The following is a 21,500-nucleotide window of genomic DNA, read 5'->3' as shown; positions in this document are numbered from 1 at the left end:
AAGAGAGATTGTGTAATGTGCAAGCACCTCACATATTATTGGAGCTCAAGAAGTTTTCGTTTCCATTTGGCCAATTCGGCCTGCCCATCCCCGGGCTGGTGTAAAACAACCTCACCTTACTTCTCTAGACCTCCCCTATTCCCACCCTCTGCCTCATCCGTCTTCCCCAAACTTACAGGGGGTTCTTCTCTGTCTGGCCGAGTTCTCCGGAATTCCCGTTTGTACCAGAGACAGCTTGGGCACGGATGCTGCCGATCGTATGCACATCTGTCTTATCAGCCGTGACGACAGCCAACATTACAGGTGCTGAGTGTCACCGGCATGATCTCACTTAATCCTCATGATAAGATCCTGAGGCAGTACCACGATTATCCCTATTTTGCACATGAAGAAACTGAGGCCCAGAGAGGGTTAAGGACCCCAGGTCACACAGCTAGCGGGTGGCAGAGCCCTGTTTCAGAACCATAAACCTCCACAGCTACGTTCCTCCCTCCGTCCACAGCGCCCCCTTTAGGGCAGAACTGGCCTCGCAGGCACATTCGCCCATGTGCTACTGCAAACCTGCACACGTGGGGGTTGGGGGGGGGAAGTCATTGCTTGCCTGGGGACTGGGGTGGGGGGGACGTCATTGCTTGCCTGGGCAGAGAACACGAGCCGGTTGGAAATAATGGGTGGGGTGGTCAGGGTTAGGAGCGTGACCAGGACTGGGGGGGCTTTGGGGCCAGTGTTTAATCAAGACCGGGAAACGAGGGTCAGGGTCACGTGGGTTAGAAAACCAAGATGTGGTCACGATTGGAAGGGACAGCCTTCTGGTTCTGCTCGGTACTTCAAAGGGGGGAGCTGCGCTGCAGGTGAAAGGCAAGCAGTGAGTGTTTAGGCTTCTGCGACTCCCTTCTTTTCTAGCCTTGCCCCCCTCTACCCCACCCCCTCCCCGGGGCCTCCTGCCACTCCCTGAAGCAGGGCCTCAGACTCTCTGCTCTTCCCTTTGCTGGTTCTGCCCAGCCTTGCCCTCTGCGGCCACCCCTAAGTCCTGCTCCCACATGCCCACCTGCAGGGCTCCCCCCAGGGCCTCAGCCCTGGCCTCATCACTGCCAGCCCATCCTATGCAGCAAGCCAGTAGGGGTCCCTGCCCAGACAAGGACCTTCGCGCTCAGGAGCTGGCCCTGGAGCCTCTGTCTTGGGTCGAGAGGACAAGGCTTTGTAAAGCCAGGTGTGGGGCAGTGCCAGAAGCTACCGGCGAAGCAGGCTGGGACAGGAAGGTCATCTAGCACGCCCACTCTGGAAGGGATTTTCCCGAGCGCACGTCAGATCGCAGCGTATCTCCTCACCTGACAATCTGATCTCATCCTCCTGGAGCCGGTGATGCACTAACTCTGCCATCAACACGCCTCCACCCTGTGCTGCTGGGAGCAGCCTCTATGAGATGGGGAGGGGGGTGTGCTTGTGCAGATGCCGTGAGGAGGTCTCCGGCGGGGAAAGGCCCCCTGGGGCCCCTGCACCCCTGGGATCACTGGGGGAGCGGCACAGGGCGAAGGAACCAGAGTGGAGACAGATTCAGTGACTAATAATTTCAGACCCGGAGAGCACTCACGTGTGCTCGGCACTCATGTCAGACAAGCTGTGGTTTGGTTTCGGAGAGACAGAAGAGAGAAGATGACCTTCCAGTAATTTCCTCGGACCTCACAAAGTATGGCTGTACATGAGGGAGTCCCGCGACACTTCCTCCCGCTTGAGCCCTGGCTCCTGTTCCCCGTCAGCGGGTGACCCGAGGCCCCTGATGGAGTTGGAGCGGGACCGTCAGGCTCATCTCGCACCCCAGGGCCTGGGCCTCCCTGGCTGAGCTCGGAGGCAGCTTGGGTGCTGCAGCATGACAGGTTTGCTGGGGGCAGCCGTTGGGGCAGTCTGCTGGGCGACTCCCAGAGCTGTGGGACAGGCGAGGATGTGGGGACACGGTCTGACACCACTGGGCTCAGGCAGGGCCCCCAACACTCTGGGAAGCACTCACCACCCCTCGCCCTGCACGACGGGCACCCCTGGGTACTTACAAACACCTCGACGGTGACAGGGACAGTGCTGTTCAGAGGGGGGTTGCCAGCATCCTTGGCCATGACTGTCAGATAAATCAGCCCGTTGGGTATCTGTTCATAATCCAGGGGACGGCTTACACTGATCACTGAAATGACAGGAACAGGGCCCCAGGCCCTCTCTGAGCAGACTTTTTTTCTTTTTAAATTTTTAAAGTTTATTTATTCATTTTGAGAGAGACAGAGAGATCGAGCATTGGAGGGGCAGAGAGAGAGAGGGAGAGAGAGAATCCCGAGCAGGCTCTGCACTGTCAGCGTGGAGCCCAATAAGCAGACTTTAGATGCTCATCCAGCCGGGGGTCTCCTTTGGGCAGGGAGGACGTGGCTGGCTCGGGCTGGCCAGCCCTGCCTCATTTCCCCCTCCTTCCCCTGAACTCTTGGAGCCTCGTGGTCTTGACTTAGGTTTACTGACCGCCTGATACATGCGAGGCCCAGTGCTGAGCACACTTGGTGTGAACTGTTTTGGTGGTAATGTAAGCACCGCTTTACAGATGAGGAAACCAAGCTCAGGGAGGTTTAGTAACTCGCCCAATGTCACACAGCTAGCGACTATGACAGAGGCATAGGCTCTGAATCCAGAGCCCAGGCTCTTTCCCAGTGGGTGCCATTGGCTGCTTATCTGTCTGTCTGTCTCGCCTACTTATCTGGCACTCTCCATTAGTCTGGGAGCTGCTCAAGAGGACAAGGTCATGCCTCAGTCTGTCTAGTTCGGTCTCTTACCACTTCTCCCTCCAGAGAAGCACCCACTTACTGCCCAGCCTCGGGGCTACTGGGGGTGATGCCAGCAGTGGGGTGCAGACAGCAGCTCCCTCCTCCATCTCCTATGGCCCCGCCTGTTCCCTCCCATGGACTTTCTCCTCTCTTCTTCCCTCCCTCATCTCCTCCCTTTACCCCATGGGCTCTCTGTGCCTGTCCAGTGGCCTGCTCTGGGCACTGCTTAGACCCTTTGAGGGGTTACTCAGGGCACGGTGTCGTAGGCCCCCCCCCCCCCCCCCGCCACGCACACAAAGCCAGAGGCGGGCAGAGACGAAAGGCAGGATTTGAGGGAGCTGAGATGTCCCCCTCCAATGCCCCTCCCCAGTGCACATGCCTGAACTCTCCCATAGGTGCTCTTGCATTTGGGGGAGGGAAGGCACAGCGGCTCGGGCGTGGGGGTCACTGGTGGTCTGCGAAGTCCTGACAACAGTATGAAGTCACCACTTTGGATGTGGCAAATGGGAGCAAAATTATTGCTTTGGTAATATAAAACCTGAGGGAGGGTCAAGAAGAGGCTGGGGTGTGCAAGCGGGCAGAGACATGGAACTTAAGGTTTTTAAACGGGGTACGCAGATTTTATAGAGACCATCAGGCTGTAGCATCTGGAGCTGGGACCGCAGTTTCTGCAGCCACACTTCTCCGACCCCACCGTGGGGTGCAGGAGGGGTGAGCGCTGAACTCAGAATCACCCAAAGCACATCCGTTCTGCCTTGGGGGCACCTAACTCATCTTCAAGCATTCGGGATGCTTCTCAGAGGAGGGGACGTCCACAGGAGCCCTTAAAGCCAGCCAGAGGTTATGGGCTTAATGGCCGAAGGGAGGCAGAGCAAAGAGACAGGGAGGAAGGGTTTTCCTGGCAGGAGGAACCGAGTCTGCAAAGACACAGAGATGACCACTGAGGGGAGAGAGTGTCAAGGGGTTCAAAGAGGCTGGGTTCTGGTGTGGGCAGAGAGGCTGGGAGAGGGAACCAGGAGCCAGATCACACGGGTCTCCTTGGACACCTTTGCCGCACGGCCTTGGGCAAGTCGCTCCCTGTTCTCTGGACCTCGGGTGCCCCTCATCTGCCAAACCAGGTGGTCTCAAGGTGGCTGCTGCGATTCCCTGCCTGGGTTCAGGAGTCACGGCGGGGCAGGCAGGGCGAGGTCCAGAGTATGGGACTGTGCCTGGACCCAGCAGGAAGTGGCCACAGCCTGGTGGCGGGGGGGGCGGCTGAGGCGCACCCAAAGGATCGGGAGGATGGCCGACCAGCCCCCATGGACCTGCCCAGACAGGCTTGGTAAGAAATAGCGGCCCTGCAGACTGTGGTAACATCAGACGCTGGGCTGACCATGGCCTAACACCCACAGACGGATATAGCTGATCAGACACCCAGATCCTGATCCCACAGGAGGGCGATCCCTGGCTTGCATCGCTCCAGCCGACAGGCTATGGGGCGGTCTCCTGGGTTGGCCAGGGTGCTGGGAAGCAGATGGCCAACCCCATCCTGAGAAGAGGCATGAGTGTGCGGCCCTGCTCTGGCCCACAGGCCCTCTTCCCTGGGCTGGGCCCTTGGTCCCGCCGCACGCCTACCTACCTCCATAGCCCTCATACACGCTGATGTCGAAGTAGCTGCCGAAGGCCGAGGCGTTGACGATGCTGTAGGTGATCTGGTTGTTGGGAGGCGAGTCTTCATCTGTCGCCTGGAATTGTGCAGACAGGGCCCGTGAGCCCTCAGGGGTCAGGGCTGGAAGAGGGCGGGTGGGAGGGGAGGACTGGCTCCCTCCAGAGTCCCCTGCTTTGGGGGATCCGGGCCCTCCTTGTCCCTCCGCGGGAGGGTGACTCCCATGTTGGGGTGTGGAGCTGGCGTGGGGATCTAGAAGGTCAGCTGGAGACCCCGGGAAAAGGGAAGGCCAGGGCTCCCCCTGAGGACGGAGAGGCTTACCACCATATCCGGTGTGACCATCTCCTAGAGCCTTCAGTCTCAGCTTGAACGGCCCATCCACAGGGGCCCTCCCGACCTCTGGACCAGGCAGGCCCTGTGCCGAGCCTGCCGTCTGCCCCTCCACACCCAACTGTAGCTTCTTGTTCGGTTTCTGCTGGCCTCACCCACACGGTCGGCTCCGTGTAAGCAGACGCCTTACGTTTCTTTTTTAATGTTTACTTATTTTTGAAAGAGACAGAGCGCCAGCAGGGGAGGGGCAGACAGAGAGGGAGACACGGAATCCGACACAGGCTCCGGGCTCTGAGTGGTTGGCCCAGAGCCCGACGCGGGGCTCGAACTCACGAACTGTGACATCATGGCCGGAGCTGAAGTCGGATACTTAACCGACTGAGCCACCCAGGCACCCCAGGAACCTTACATTTCTTGATTACTGCCGTGTACCTACAGCCCAGCACACGGTCGGTGTCACTGCATACGGCACGAATGCCACATGGAGGGAGAATGCACTGGAATGAGGTCAGAGATCCTTTTTCCCCATGACTCTCTTTTGGGGCTTCTTTTCAGATGTCTCTGATCCTAGAGGCTCCCAAGGCCGTCCCACCACTCTGGGTGCACCGGGAGCTGAGTGGGGGAGGGCGGGCATGGTGGGTGGGTCCTGCCTTCTCTGCATCCCTCCCCCCGCCGCCCCTGCCGCCGTGCCCACCCCGGCTACTTGGCCTTCATCCCTGCTGGCTTCAGAAACCCATCCTAAATGGAGGCTCTGGGTCCTGTCACTCTGGGTGGACACAGTGGGGAAGGCAAGTGGGGACAGGAAGGAGTCTCTGGTCAGAGTTACAATGTGTGGGGGGAATCCCACTGCAGGAGGACGTTGGGAATGTGCGGTCCTGAGTTCTGGTCCTGGCTTCACTACTCCAACTATGCCTCTGGGGACTGTGCCTCCCCTCCTGTCTCCCCTTCTGTGAAATGGGCGGTGCCCCACGGTCTCCGGTTCTGTCCAGCTACGGCAGTTCCCGATTCCAAGCAGCCACCAAGGGGCCCAGATAGGGGTCCTTATGCGAGATCCTGCTTGCCACCTACCAAGGGAGATGGGGAGGACATCACTTTGCTCAATGGGGACCTGAAATTTAAGCTGACACAGATACTTGGCCCATTCGGTTACCAGGGACAGGAGGGAATGCTCAGAGGCCTGACACAAATCTGGGCCGAATTCTTTGTGGATGGCAGGTTGGGGGCTCTCGTGGCAGCTTCCGCAGGGTGGTGGTCAGGACGAGGGCACAGAGGGAAGGATGGGAGGAGGGCTGGACTGCAGGAGGCCCTGGCATCTCTCTTACCCGGAGCCGCACCAGCTGTGTGACAGAAGGCTCATTCTCTCTCAGGGCCCCCACGTAAGCATCCTTCTGGAAGGTGGGCACGTTGTCGTTGACGTCCAACACGTTGATCCTGACCCGGCCTGTGGTCTCCTCCCCACCCCCATCCCGGGCGATGACTGTCAAGGTGAAGCGTTGGATGAGCTCATAGTCCAGTCTGGCGATCAGCATGATGAGGCCTGTGTCCTTGTCCAGAGAGAACCTGCGTCAGGTAGGACAGACGGAGAGAAAGGGACCCTGGTGTAAGGCAGCTTGTAGGTAAGGCCTGTATTTACCAGCCTGTCCTTGCCCAGGGTGATAAACAGAAATGAACGGAGTCAGGAATCTGTCCTAAATAAGAAAAGCCCCACTATTTCTGATGCAGAGTGGGGTGGGAGGTGGTGGGCAGGGATCAGGACCACACGGGGCGGGGGGTGTGTGAGAGTCAGGTACGGAAAGGGAAGGAGCAGGTTAATTTCATCTAAGAGGAATCTCAGGCAGAAGGACCTTCCTCCTGTTGTGAATAGGAATTTCTGCCCACTGCAGATATTTAGATGCCAGAGAACTGTCATGGTCATAGATTCTGCCATTCCAGATGGTTTTGCACCAAAATGTTTTAAATGGGTGGCAAAGCATCCAGCTTGGCGGGGGGTGGAGGGGTGGGCGGGTTGGTCATCTCTTGGGGAATAATACCCCTGGTCTTCTGCTCAAGGGATGAGCCTTGTGTAAGAGCCCGGGAACTGTGTCCTCGGAAGGAGCAAGGTCCAGCGAGGCGGTCCCTTGACCCGCCTCCTCTCAACATCCCCTCAGGAGCCTCCCTTGAGCTGTCAGTTGACATCTGTAGGCCCAGACCTGGTCCACAGCTGCCAGCCACCGAGCCCAGAAGGTCCTGGCTCCAAGCCCAGGAAAGAAGATGGGAAGAGAACAGGAAATCCACGATGATCAGGACAAGGCACCTGAGGGTGTCCTGAGGGACAGGAAATTCCTCCTGCTGCTAGTTCCTTCCTCCCATTTTGAGGCTCCGTCCAGAGTGGCAGAAAATGGCCAGATGCACCTAACAGTCACTGTCTCTTCCTGACCATCCACACAGATCGTCAGGGCCAGTAATCCAAGCTGACAGCCACTGTCTTACGGACCCTGTTGAGTCTCCAGATGCATCAGACACTTCATTTTTAGAAGCAGACCTGCCCCCGGACTCCAGCTTGGCTTCTGATCATGTTAAAAACGAGAGGGCTTCCCTTTCAGCCTAACTGCAGACATGGGAGAGAGAGGCCCGGAACCGCGGTGGGTGACAGGGCAGGGCTGGCACAGGTCAGGTGGTGAGGCAAGCCACCCACCCAGCGGCCGAGGCATGTTGAGAGCCCCGTCCTGCTGGAGGCCGTGCATCCTGGTGGCGAAGACCACAGGCAGAGGCCTGGCCCTCGAGCTCACCAGCTGTGTGACTTTGGGCAGGGGACTCAGCCTCTCTGGGTTTCCTCGTCTGTAAAGCGCGGGTGATAGCAGTGCCTAGCACTGAGCTCCTCCTGGACTTGTGGGGATGACGCCAGGTAATGCGTGTGCAGAGGGCCTGACGCACCAGCCGGGGTCCTAAATGCTGGCTGCTGCTACGGCAATCGCTTGCAGCGCCGTCTCTGGTGTTTCAAAGCTTCTTCATTCTCCAGGCTAAAGGCTGTCATTTGGATGTCAGAGAAACTACGCCCCAAGAGAGGTTAGAGGACCTGACTGAGACTGTGCCACAGCCAGGGTCAAACCAGCAGCGGTGCCCGTGGGTTCCAACTCCTCGCTCAGTGCTCTAGCCACGGGGGCACGGCACCCTCCCTGGGCACTGAGAAGTTTCCTGAACCTCACGAGTAGCAGAGTGCCACCACTGAGGGGCGGGGGGCTGGGTCTCACCGGTCAGGGTCATCGCTGAAGAAGTAGTTGACCTCCCCGAAGGTGCCCACATCATTGTCTGTTGCCTGCAAAGGGGAGAACGGGAAGTCGTTACTGCCGGACCCGGCGGACCTCCTGATGTCACCAGGAAACGTCCACAGCAAACCCACGGTCGTCCCACACGACTCCTCGGGCTGCATTTTCTAGAGGTGCGTTGTTCAATACGGTTGCCACCAGTTGCCAATGGCTATTGACATGAACACTGGAGAGCACGGTTCTGGGGGAGCAGCAAGTGTTCTGAGTGGGAGTTGCCTGCTCTGCCACGGCCACGGGCACCGGGCCGCGAGAGGCCCTTGACCGCAGTGGGGGCCTATCTGAATCCTTCTCCGGGATCCTTTTGGCTATCGCTGGGGCTGGACGCTTCCTTCCGGGGCACTGAAGCCCAAACACTACGGACTGAGAGCTACTGGGATGCGTAGGGGGGACAAAGGTGTCCCCAGAGGAGAGCTAGGAGGAGAGGGGCAGAAGCTTACGTGTTCTAGAGTCCTGACCCTGACATCCCTTCCCTTTGCCTCAGTCTGTGAGTCCAACAAGACCTCTTTCACGCAGTCTGGTCCAACTGGGCTTCTGCCACTTGCAGTCGGAAGAGACTGGAGGGAGAGACGCCTGCCTTATGCTGATGACGGTGGCAGTGATGGTGACCACTGCCAGCCTGTCCTGTTGTCACGCCTTTTACATCTTCAAAGACCTCATTTTATCCTCACAACCGTCCCCCATGATGAGGAAGACAGAGGTTTCTACCCAGTTCACAGATCACAAAACTGAGGCCCACTCCCCAGCGAGGCCCTGTGTATTCCTGTCACCGTTCTAGGTCATGAGCAGGTTATAGGCAAAGTGGGGGCAGAAACAGGGATCCCCACTCCCAGCCCGGTGATCCATCCTTTCGGCCACACCCGTGGGGCCCCTCTCCATCTCCTCCCTTCTCTAGGATGACAGTGCTTCTAGCAGAGGTTTGGTTTCTGTGGCTGGGACTTCTGGCTCCTGCATTGTCCCTGGCATGGTTGCAGCCCACAGTATAGGTTAATGACACCATTCATTCATCCCTTGTTAAGCATTCACCGTGTGCCAGGCACGGTGACCCTGCTTGGAGTCACTCAGGCTACTCACTGCCCTGGAGCTGCCCCCAGATGCCAGGAGGGCAAGGCCTTGGGCTGACCCTAGGGTCACGTGCTTCACTCTCAGGGCTTCTGTCTAAGATTGTGATTGGCTTTCCGCTAATAGAAACTTTCGTTTCAATGCTTTTATTTTGGGGCGTCATGGAGGCCTAATTGACAAATAAAATGGTAATGTAGTTGAAGCGTACAACGTGATGATTTGATATCCATGTACGTTGTGCAGGGATGCCCCCGCTGAATTAATTAACGCATCCGTCACCTCGCTTCTATACCTTTTCAAATCTTTCTCGGCAAGAACGCTGAAGCTGTACTCTCTTAGCGAATTTCGATTCTACCATATGGTGTTGTAAACTATAATCACCATGTTGTTTTACATTAGAGCCTTGGACCTCATTCATCTTCTGGGCGCGAGTTTGTACCCTTTTGCCAACCTCTATTCCCCCCACCCTCAATATCTTCGTACTAAGTATTTTTTGAGGTTCTTTTCAAGTTCCTACATCCTTGGGGCACCTCGGTGGCTCATTGGGCTAAGCGTCTGACTCCTGATCTCAGCGCAGGTTATGATCTCACGGTTTGTGGGTTTGAGCGCTGCATTGGGCTCTGTGCTGGCAGTGTAGAGCCTGTTTGGGATTCTCTCTCTCTCTCTCTCTCTCTCTCTCTCTCTCTCTCTCTCTCCCCTCCCCCATTCTCTCTGCCCCTCCCCTGCTCACTCACTCTCTTTCTCTCAAAAAATAAATTAATTAAAAAAAAATAAAGTTCCTAGATTCTGTGAAGTCTATTAAATTCCATGTTCTATACAATAAACCCGAATTTTTGAGAAACATTTGTGTTTAGTATCCTTAGCTCAGGAAGGCAGGTAAGTAAATAGTATATTTCTATACCAAATGATTCAAGTGAAAAAAAATGTTTGTACCCAAGGGGTTCAGATCTTAGTCACCCCCAAAACACTTGGTTCCACAGAACGAAACCATTTCTGGGACTGTGCTCAGCCTACTTGCACAGGACTGCCTCTTGTGCCCAGATTCCCATTCAATGTCCCCACCACTTGCGTCCCAGCAGACTGTGTGCGGACTTCCCCCGGGGCAGGCTCCGAGGACACAGCTTCTTAGGGACGCATGTCGGATAGGTGACGAGGAGGACGCTGAGCGCTGTAACACCCTCCTACCCAGGACCAATTGCCCGACAGACCCTCCCCGGAGCCCTGAGCCACTGCTCACAGATACCGCCATGCCCTTCGCTTCTGTGTGTTACTGCTTCTAAGTCAAGAGGAGAGCTTGCTCTCAGGGGAACCTGCACCTGGAGGTTCCAGGGAGAGGAGACAAAGCTCCTCAGAATTAGCCTCTCTCCTCCCCACCCCAGGGGCCAGAAGAGAAGGGGGGAAGGAGCCCCTAAGCGCCCTTTCGTTTCACTAATAATCACCATGTGTGGTATGGCTACACTATGATAAGAGCGGCTTGGTCTGGGGGACCCTTGGTAAGGGGGCAGTGTGGTGGAGAGACCCCAGTTCTAGGCCAGTGTCAATAGCCCAGGTCACTGTGTGACTGAACACCACCTCCCACAGGCCTCAGCATCCTCATATGTCAAAGGAAAGGGTTTGGGGGAACAACACAGGCAGAGCCTCGTCTCCCGGGCTCACCTCCCAGCATAGACAGTGCCTGGCACAGAGCGGTGCTTCATAAATGCTTGGAAGGGAATGGACAATTTCTAGTAAGAAAGGGGAGGGAAGCAAGAGAGGGGGAGTGGAGAGGGAGCAAAGCCAAGGAGGAGAGAGGATTCGAAGAGGAGGGGGCAGAAACAGCCGAAGAAGGGGACGGGGACCAGAGAGAGCAGCTAAGAGGTGTGGAGGAGATCAGGAGGAGAGGAAGAGAGCGCTGACCGTGCAGGAAGTGAGGGGCACAATCAAACCATGGGGGGGGGGGGGTAAAATACATAAACATTAAAAAAAAAAAAAGGGAGGGGGTGCCTGGGTAGCTCAGTTGGTTAAGCGCCTGACTTCGGCTCAGGTCATGATCTCACGGTCTGTGAGTTCGAGCCCCGCGTCGGGCTCTGTGCTGACAGCTCAGAGCCCGGAGCCTGTTTCAGATTCTGTGTCTCCCTCTCTCTGACCCTGCCCCGTTCATGCTCTGTTTCTCTCTGTCTCAAAAATAAACATTAAAAAAACAAACAAACAAACCATGGGAGGGGTTCCTGGCCCCGGGACAAAGCCCTTCATATCGGGGTGCACTATGGAACCACACTCAGACTCTCAGGGCAGGAAGGATCCCTGAGGTCCCCTTGTCTAGGCCCTTTCACCCTGGGGCCCAGAGCATCTGAGGCCCAGGGAAATGAGGTAACAAGATGGGATGGTCTTCTTTTCCAGGGCAGACGCTGGCCTCCAACCTCCCACCCCCTCCCCCACTCCCTCCCCCCGGGGGACTAGGCACAGCCACGGCTCCTACAGTGACCCCTTTCCCCTGGGGCCTCTCGCTGCCCGCCCAAGCCGCTGATGCTGACCAAGGAAGATTTGTGAGTCCTTTAGTGCCACCGTCTAATGACCGTATGAAATATGCATGTCCGGTGAAGAGGAGAGGGAGAACTTTCATTTTTCAGATGCACGAAGCAGAATAAGAGGATGAAAAGCTGCCTCTGTGCCCCTGCCAGGGTGGGGGCGGCTAGCACCAACACAGGGGGCCTCTCGGTGCACTCGGGCCAGGGCCAGCCGCAGGGGGACTCTGTGCAAGGGCTCTCACAGAGCGAGCGTTCTGTGCCTGGGAGGAGGCAGCAAATCCGATCACCCGGCGGCCTTGCCAGAGGCCCTCCTGGGTCCCCCGGTGTCCTCAGGGGACACACACGGGTGGCCCTGCCCTCTGGACTTTGCCGCCGGCTCAAGCATCATCACTGAGCCAGGCTAGCCCAAGTGCAGCTCTGGGCCAGACTGGTGCAGCCCATTTGCTCCCTTTGCCGGGACCGTTTCCTTCCTCTCCCGCCTGGCTCACCCACCCCTGTCCTCCTGGGTTCCCTAAGGCTGGGTTAGGGCTCGGCCCTTCGGGAAACACTCGAAGCTCTGAAGGTGCCGCGGAGGACGTGCTGGGGTCACGGGGCCTGGACGGGAGGGCTCATGATCTCTGTCACCTACAGCAACATCTGCATCCACACCACCACAACATGCGGTCACACACACGTGTATAATTCTGGCCGCAGCCCTAGGAGCTAGGTACAACCCCCTGCTCCCCGCCTTTACCCAACGAGGAAGCAGACAGGGTTCTAAGCGGGTAACTTGCCCAAGATCTCATGGCTGGTAAGTGGCAGAGCTGGCCTCCAAATCCCTCTGTGTTTAAGACCGCCCAGGGGCGCCTGGGTGGCGCAGTCGGTTAAGCGTCCGACTTCAGCCAGGTCACGATCTCGCGGTCCGTGAGTTCGAGCCCCGCGTCAGGCTCTGGGCTGATGGCTCGGAGCCTGGAGCCTGTTTCCGATTCTGTGTCTCCCTCTCTCTCTGCCCCTCCCCCGTTCATGCTCTGTCTCTCTCTGTCCCAAAAATAAATAAACGTTGAAAAAAAAAAAAAAAAAAAAAGACCGTCCAGCACCTTGATGGGTAGGCAACCCCAGAGTCTGTCCTGCGGAAGCCAGAGGGCGGCTCGGCCGTGCGAGCTGGTCCAGTGGAGGGCGCTGCTGGGGCCCGCACCTGCCCACCCCACATCCCGCCCCATTCGGCTTCTCCTGCGCTTTTCACACAACCTCCTTCCCCAGGCGTGCTGCGTGCCTGAGCATCTGAAAGGGTCAACGGATGAATCCAGGGCCAGACAGCGACCCTTGAGCCCACTTTAGGAAGGAGTGGTTGGGCGGTGACTAGGGTCTGTGCACAGAGGACACACGTCCTCCTCATGCCATGAACACCATCCCATCTGCCATGTTCCAGGAGTGCGTACGTCCATCTTCCTGCAGGGTGACGTCCGGGGTCTCACAGGCCAGTCAGACGGCTTCGGGGATGGGGGAAGGGGATGGCCCAGCCGGCCAGGCTGGGTGGCTCTCATACTGTCCCTGGCAATTCTGGGAAATGCCAAACCAGGGTTCCAGGCGGGCACTTCAGCTGTGCTGCAGGTCTCCCCTCGGGGGCCTCTAGGTCCCCGCCACTGTCCCTCAGGGCATGAATCTTACCCATAGGTACTAGTACACTCTATTGCTCCCCAAGACTGCCAGAAGAGGCCCAGGGGCCAGAAGTCAAAGGCAACGGTTACAATGATTTTCCCCCGCTCAAAAACCTTCGATGGCTCCCTACTGTTGCTGAATTCAATCCAGACCAGCAGCCTGGTGTCAAGGCCCGACTGGCTTTGGCAGGCTTGTATCCACCTCTCTGTGATGCATCCGGACTGTTCTCTTACCGCCTTCTGGAACTGCCATCCAAACTCCAGCCCGTCCCTCAGGACCAACTCCAAGTGCCCCCTCACTTACGGAGCTCCCTGACTGCTCCCTGTTCTTGATCTAAGGCTGTACATGTTTTGGGAGATGCGGTACAACCTGGCATTTTTGAAAACTACCTGTGTGTGCCCCACTTCCGCTCCTTGACAGAGAAGTCTGTATCTAACTCGTTTTCGGATCCTCAGTTGCGTCCAGCACAGGGATCCAGATCTTTGCCGAAGTTCGTAAAATCTGGGATTTCTACTGCCAACCACTGAGGGCTGGCGTGACCTTCATTCAGGGTGGGGGGGGGGTGCTGATGCCTTCCATCAGCAGATACCACGGTGGGCAGTGGGCAGCCAGAGCGGGGCCGATCAGGTTGCCCAGGGGGTGCAGCTGGAGTTTCTAAAGCCCCTCCAAGGAGTCCCTCAAGCTCTGACGTCTGGCCTGAGCTCTGCAGGCTGAGTAGGGGACTCACCAAATGGCCCAGGTAGTCAGCCTGCCGGGGCATGCGCAGAGCAGGTGGGAAAGAGCAGAGTGGGTCTAGAGGGACAGGTGGAGGACGCCTGGCACACCACGGCAAGAACCTTTGTGAAGACAGTGACCAGCTACTCTCGGTCATGTATTCACTAAATATTTTCTGGGTTCTTCCAGTGTGCCAGCTACTGGACCAGGCACCGGAGTCACAGCTAAAAGTGTGCCGACATCCTGGCTGGCACGTGACTTACAGTCGGGTGGGGGGAGAAGACAAGAACACAGGGGAGAAATAACTAAGGAATGGAATTTCAGACAGCGGTCACGACTGTGAGGAAAACAAAGCCGTAAAGGATCTAGTAGGTGTTGGGGTTGCTATTTTAGACTGATGAGTCCCGGGAGAGACCTCCTTGGCCAGGTGTATTTGGGTCTACGGGGCAGCCACTGGCTGGACACTGGGAAGCCCTGGGAGCTCCTGGGGAAGGACCCTACTGCCGGCACCCAGCTCGGAGGCAGCTCACGGCACCAGCCTCCTCCAGCGCAAGCGCGTGCAGCCCGGGGACAGGGGCCTGCGGGTCAGCCGCCATCCCTGCCGATGGCACATGGAGACAGCGTGCGGCTGGGACTGGCTGTTGTCCAGAGCCTGATTGATAAGGCGTCTACACTGATTCTCCCCAACACTGGCATTACCAGCAAAACTAATTCCCTCATTTGGGCCTTTATAATTGCATCGCGAGTGCTTATTTCCGTGATGGACAATGCCGGCAGAAGTGTAATTTTCTTCTGCTGACAAAAAGGAAAAAAAAAAATAAATACGCGTGGTGGGGGAAATTCCAAAGGTTAAGACAAGGTGAGCCTGCAGTGGGGGGAGAGCCAAATTCCCAGATTGGCCGGGCCTGAGTCACAAATGCCCATCTTGGCCCCGGCTACGGGGCAGGGGGAAGCTAAGATGCTGCCCCTTGCCATCTCCCTTGGAGCACAAACTCTGTGCTATGCACCTTATTTCATTCCATCTTCCCGACGGCTCTGCCCTGGCGGTGGTGGGACCGGCACCAACATTATCCCCATTTTACAGATGGAACGGAGGCTCAGAGAGGTCAGTCAACCTGTTCAAGGTCAAATGGCCACAGTACCAGATAGGATCTCACCTGTGCTCTGGTGTGCTATTAACCACTCCCCTCCCCTGCTGTGCCTGCTGATGGAGCTGGGGGAGAGGGGTCGTCTTGCCGTTCGAGGGCTCAGCCATAGGATCCAGAGTGCTCCTACCAGGTCACTGTCCTTGCCCTCTAGAAGCTAGATGAATCCCCACAGCAGTCTCCTTCTTGCCTTAATGGTCCTACCCCAGCCTCTGTCTAGAAGGAGTAGGTTCCAGCACCCCTGGCCGTGCCCGTCGGCAGAGGAAGCAGGGGTCTCTGGCTGCGGTTTCCTAGGATGCAGGCCCTCAACCAAGGCCCCTGGCCCTCAAATAAGGTCCCCCCACTTCTGCCCAAGCTTGGTCTTGGTATGTGTAAGTGACTCAGGACCTAGACTGGGAGACGCTGTCACCCACTGAAGGCCACGGCAGCCTGGTTGGCTGTAGGCACCCTTCCCAACCCACCCAGGGCTCTCCACCTGGCACCTTCTGGATACAGCTCTCCCTTCAACACGTATGCCAATTGTATGCCATCGGCCCCGCCCAGCCTGGCTCATCACATTTCACGGCTACTCTTGGCACCCACTACCTCACAAGCGGTCAGGTCCTCCCCTCTCCCAGCCCCACCCCCCCCAAGGGCCCCCTTGTGACCCAGACTATTTTCATGACGAGTAGTCACCATCTCCCACCCTCTTCCATTCATTTGCTCTGGACCAAGAGCCTCCCTTGTCGACACACTGTCCCCCTATATCCCTGTACCTCACTGCTGTCCCTCTTACTAGCCTTGCAGAGACCCATCGCTGACACTGGGCCTTACGCCCCAAGCTGCTCCTTCCTGCCCTGGCCTTTCCCTGGGTCTTCCTCTGCCACCCACTGGGTGCTGCTGTTCTCTGATAGTGCTGATCCCTCCCTGGGGACAGATGCCCTTGTCTCTCGTGGTTTCAAACAGCCACGACTCTTCTCTACAGCCTCAGAGTCCTGTCCTTGTATCTTCTCTCTTCCCGTGTCCTCACTCTTCCCTCCCACTCCCTCCACACACTCACACACACACACTCTCTTTCTCTCTCTCGTGTGCGCGCGCGTGCGTTTTCTCCTTTTTCCTTTCTCTATGGCTCAGGCAGCCCCTAGTACATTCCTGTACTCCCGCCGCCCATGGAAATCTTCTCTCTGCCTGGCTCAGGTAGACCCCGTCCCGCTACACAATCTCACACACACACATGCACACGCTCGCATTCACCCTCCGTCTCAGGCCCCACCCCACCCCTGATTACAACCCCTGTGGCCCCTCCACACCCCTTCCCATCCACCTGTGTGCCCTTCCCTGCAGGCTGGCAGCTGGCAGGCCCTCACTCAATCATTCCCCACTAGCGCCCGCACCCCTGTCACACATGCTTGCCCAGACACCCTGCACGGGGCTTCTGCTCTGAAGCAAGGCGGGACCAGCTGCCTCCCCAGCGGCCCCAGGTCCCGGCAATGGTGGCAGGCAGCGGGTGCCAGCAAGCAGTTCTGCTCCCGTGCACAGATCTGCAGAGAAGGGCACACGGTACAATTTGTTCAGGAAACAATAGCAATGTTTGACATGTCATAAGGATTGATGGAGCAGAAATTTACATGGGAGAATGCATTTTTAAAGAGCTCCACGGAGCCCTGGCGCTTTGCTGGTAATGCTTTCCACATTCATCATTCGCTGAGCCTCTCTGAATAACTCCTTAAACTATGGGAGATTAACTGCACTCTGGCAAGCACAGAGAAGCTGGTGTGGCCGGTGAGAGCAGGAGGGACTCCGCAGAAGGAACCTGGTAGCCGAGAGGCTGGGTGACCTCCACTTGGCCAGATCAGGCCCATGAGGCCCGGTCCCCTCCCGTGTTCCCGCACTCCCTCCCATGGTGCTCTGCGAGAGGATCTCTGCTTCTTCCTAAGACACGAGGCAGAAGCCAACGGCCGGGAAATACTTAGTCTGCCCCACACTTCCGGGGCAATGCTGGGTGTGTCAGGTGCCCTCATCATTGATGGGTGGGCGCATGGCAGGTGTTAGGTGGGCATAAGGGTTTGGCTGGAAGCTGCTGGTCGAGCACCTTCGCGGGGGTCCTGGCCAGGGGAATGGACACACTCCTGGGAGGGGAGGAAATAGTAGTAGCTGTAAGGAAAATGGCATATAGGGGATAAGAAGGGAGTGTTCCAGACGGGCAGTGGTACCAGGGAGTGCACAACGGGGTGCAGGAGAGATCACCGTGACCCTGTGGATCCTAGGAAGAAAAATATACTCAGGAAAGCTCCTGGGTCCTGCTCTCAGCTTTCCGGGCATGTAGGAGACCTGAGGACAAGAGGGTGCCACTGGAGAGTCTGGGGCTGGGGACAGAGGCTCAGAGCCCATGGGAAGGTGGAGTCACCGAGTTGGGGGAAGCAATTACAAAAGGGTAGGGACCCAGCTGGTGGTGGGGCTGCGGAGAGAGGGAAGGGGGCCCCTCCTCCCTCATGTCCCATTATGGATCGGGGATGGACAGTCACCATTGCATCACCCATGCCCATGGCAGACTAAATCATCATGGTTTGAGTGCAGAAAAGTCCTCAGGATCTCTCAACCCTGTCTTCCCTCCAGCCACCAACAGCTAATTGTGCAAGTTGTGTTAAAGTTAAAGCCTCTTTGCTAACCCCGCTGGACTCTCTGCTCCTTGAGGGTCAGAACGTCCTTCTCCTTGGGACTGGGACGCACAGCACAAGACCAGGCACCAAGAGCCCCGGAAAGGATTTGGGCTAAGTGTGGGATCACGACAATGCTGACAAAATGGCAGAGTGCCCTAACCACACAGCTGCGGGACCTGCGTAAGACGCTGGGCTGCACGCCTCCTGACCCATCTGCCCGCTTCTGCTCTGGTATCCGCAGCCCAGCCTCCATCAGAGCCAGGCTGATGCCATGAGACGCCACTGGCCAGCTCAGAAGGCTCCCTGGGCGTTTTGGATCCAAGCTGCCTGCCATGACCCCCGAGGCGGGCCAGCCTCTGCGGCCGCTGACCTCCTCTCCGAGCCATCCCTGGATCACTCTGCTCTCGCCGCTCAGTCTTCAGGCTTCTGACAGGACAGGCTTGCTCCTGCCTCACAACCCTTGCACTACGTTCCCTGGGCCAACAGTGCTCCTTCTCCCCGTTGGGGGCTCAGCTCCCAGGACCCACTTATATTTGTAAAGCCTGATTCGGCTGCTCGCTGGCCGCCGCATGGGCTAAGAGCCGAGGTGGTCAGAGCGATCAGTGGCGGTAAAGGCAAAGGGCTTGGACTGGGTTGGGGGGGGTGGTCAGGGCTGTGCTGGGAACTGGCCAGACTCCACTGGAGTGGACAGGCCTTGCTCGTGGCTGGACATGGTGGCCAGAGGGCCCGGTTTCGGCAGGAACATCTGGGTGAACGCTCACTGGCTCCCTCCTCCCACAGACTGTAAGCTTTATGAGGGCAGGCATGGTCTTGCTTCCCATAGATCACCAGCCCCCAACCAGTGGAACGCACACAGGAGACCCTCCACAAAGAGGAGCTGAATGAAAGAACGAATGAAAAGATTCTATCTGATGACTTATGAGGTCCTCTCTACCAGTGACAAGCCAGGAGTCCCCGGTCCTGAGTAGATGGATTTCTGAGGAGGCAAGGACACCAGAAGGATACAACGGGGCGGGAGGAAAGGCGACAGGGAGGAGGGAGATGGCGGGAGACGAGGGAACAACCACAGTGACATCTACTCTAAGCCTCATCTGTTCAATGGGGCTGATAATAGTACCTGCCTCACGGGGTTGTTACGGGGACTAAAGGCGTTACACGTAAGGCGCTTCAGATCAGCGCTCGGCAGTGAGAACAGAATCGTGTAGAGTAAGTGGCAGTCTTCCCACCCCCAATTCTAACAGCCCTGGGCCAGCTGCGGGCCAGGTGTGGGTGGAAGGGACGGTCGCCGAGCCCCGTGGGAGCCAGGTCCACACCCCAGGTATGAAGGGGTCAGTCCTGTGTGGCAGGGGGAGGAGGCATGAGAGTCGGGCTGACAGGTGAGTGGGGACCCCAGCATGTTTGTTATTGCAGACACGGTGTTGTTCTTGGGCTCCCCCAGCCCCTTGTTTATTTCTCTTTATTTCAAAACGTGGAAATAAAAATTGATGGGGAGCAAATTGCTCTGGCCAGCAGCTCTGTGCTTAAAGGAGTCTTCCTGGGAAAGCAATTACAGGATGTCAAAGGCTGTCAGGGCGGCCGGCGGCTGCCAGTGCCCAGGGCCTGGCCGCGCCTGGTGGTCCCCAGGAGGACGCGGGAGCCGGTGCCCGGAGGAGGGGTGTGGGGGCTCCCCTCGGAGGCACAGGGATAACTGAGACCACCACCTTGCTGAGTGTCACCTGTGGGCCTGGCATTGCGCGAGGAACTTGACCTGATTGGTCCCTAATCCTTAAAGCAACCCACAAGACGGAGGTCACAATCCCATTTTACAATAGAAGTAACTTTAGCTGGTGTTAACTGGAGCAGCAGTTAACGGCAGCTCCCCCTTGTTTAGTCCCGACTGGGCTCCAGGCATTATTCTAAGAAGTCCGTGTACTGACACGTTCCATCTCCGTTGCCATTCTGGGAGAGGAGTATCAGACACCCTCACCTTACGGATGCGGGAAGCGCCCGACTGGCAGAAGCAGCCGGCGCCACGCAAAACTCCCTGGTGCCCACCTCCACCTGGGAGGGGCTGCTTTGCTCAGAGCGCCTGAGCCACTCTCAGCCTGCGGGCTTTCTTTCCCAAGGAAGCCGTTGGCACGGGAGGGTATCCCGGAAGCTGCCCTCTGTCAACAGGGGTTGGAGTCCATGGATCAATACCCCAGACTCGTGGCCCTGAGGTGGAAAGGCTCATCTCCGCCCTCAGATGTCCCAGTGGATGGAGCTCCAATGGGATCCACGGTAAGTGTCTTCGCAATGCCCCCCCTGGGTGACCTTATCTCACTTCCCAGTCCTGGGTTACCCGGGGCCGTGTCCCAAGGAGACAGCCTGCCTGCAAGTCCTGTGTCGGGGTGTGCTTGTGGGGGGAGCCAGGCCTCAGACACAGACTGCAGGCTGGGCACACACGGTGAGCCACACAGCATGGCCCTGTCCTCACAGCTGCAAGCGGCTCAGGGTCCCACAGATGGTCACCGGCAGAGCTGGGATTCGAACCCCAGTCTCTCTGATATTCATACACAGCAAAATGAAAAGGAAGAAAGTTTCAGCTCCTAACCCTTGGATGCCACTGTCCATTCCCTTATGCCTTAGGTTTGAGCAGGACTCAACTGAGTGACTTTAAAAAAAATAAAACAAAATCACATCTGACCGTCAAACAAAGAAAATTGGGATACAGAAAGCCATTTTCCGGGGATGCAGGAGGGAGGGTAGCCGGCTGCCTGGGGGTGAACGAGGCATTCACAATCAGAAGGGACTCAGAGCCTCTCTGGGGCCAGTTATCAAGCTGGGATTATGGGGTAGAGGATGAAGAGGGGAGGGTGCCGGAGAGATGTGAGGCCAGACACTAGGGCTGAGTCTCAGTTAAGTGAGACCTTCCGTGCAGAGGAGATGGAAGGAGGAAGAAAAGACAGTCTAATCAACCCCCTGGGGGTACAGTCGAACCATGGCTCCCCCATTACTGGATCTCACCATACACCCCTGCCCTGACTCTGACCCGTTCTCTCTTTTCCTTAGTCCCTGCAGGGTGCAACAGGCAGTTCCAGGTCTAGCGAGAAGGTGGTGAGAGCTACCTGGGCTGGGGCTGGCCCCACACGCGTGCCAGGACGTATCCTCATCCCAAGGTGACTTAGAACCCGGGTGGCACGCCCCCCAGGCCCGCTGCCATTGGCGGGCACTGATTGGGCCAGCACGTGCTGCTCGCTAATGAAGCGTATTGATTCCACATTCTCTTGTTGTCTCCCTAAATGGCAAGCCACACATCTGATAGATTAAATACCCACATGATTGCCCGCCTGACATCTCCATCACTCCGCCTGCGGGTCCCTAATGAATTTTACAGCCCCGCAACGACAGAAGAAATTAAGGTCAAAGTCCGACGCAGGAACTATAAATCACCCGTGATCTCGGAGACCAGCAGAGGTCCTGCAGCCCTAGCCCTCACTCACCTGGGCCAGTTCAGCCCAGGGCTTCACGGCAAGACAGCCCCATTCTGTGTGTGAGTGCAGGGTGGGGAGGGCGTGCTGGGAGCCCTCGAGCCTGAGAGGCAGTCCCCGCTCACAGACTTTGTGTGCCCTCACTCCCCTGCCCGCCCCACCTCCAACAGCCAGAAGGTTCTAACACAGGGAAGCTCACTGATAGGAACGCAGCGTATCTCCTTTGTAAAGACTTGTTTCCCCAGAAGATCAAACATGCGGGTCACACTGTTCA

General features: G+C 57.3%; 1 protein-coding gene across 5 annotated transcripts in view; it reads right to left on the bottom strand.

The window, feature by feature from the left end:
* Positions 1-21,500, bottom strand: part of CDH23 (cadherin related 23) — a 415,090-nt gene that overhangs the window by 120,886 nt on the left and 272,704 nt on the right. For all 5 annotated transcript variants that reach the window (XM_053207271.1, XM_053207272.1, XM_053207269.1 and 2 more), the window contains exons 14-17: positions 8,001-8,065; positions 6,093-6,330; positions 4,414-4,519; positions 2,046-2,173 (exon numbers count right to left, since the gene is read on the bottom strand). In XM_053207271.1, the coding sequence (XP_053063246.1) occupies positions 2,046-2,173; positions 4,414-4,519; positions 6,093-6,330; positions 8,001-8,065 (537 nt within the window). The remainder of the gene's footprint in view (positions 1-2,045; positions 2,174-4,413; positions 4,520-6,092; positions 6,331-8,000; positions 8,066-21,500) is intronic.

The sequence above is a fragment of the Acinonyx jubatus genome, chromosome D2 (genome assembly GCF_027475565.1).
Source record: "Acinonyx jubatus isolate Ajub_Pintada_27869175 chromosome D2, VMU_Ajub_asm_v1.0, whole genome shotgun sequence".
Lineage (NCBI taxonomy): Eukaryota > Metazoa > Chordata > Mammalia > Carnivora > Felidae > Acinonyx > Acinonyx jubatus.
Note: the sequence above shows the minus strand (reverse complement) of the source record. Positions and strands in the feature narration are given on the sequence as shown.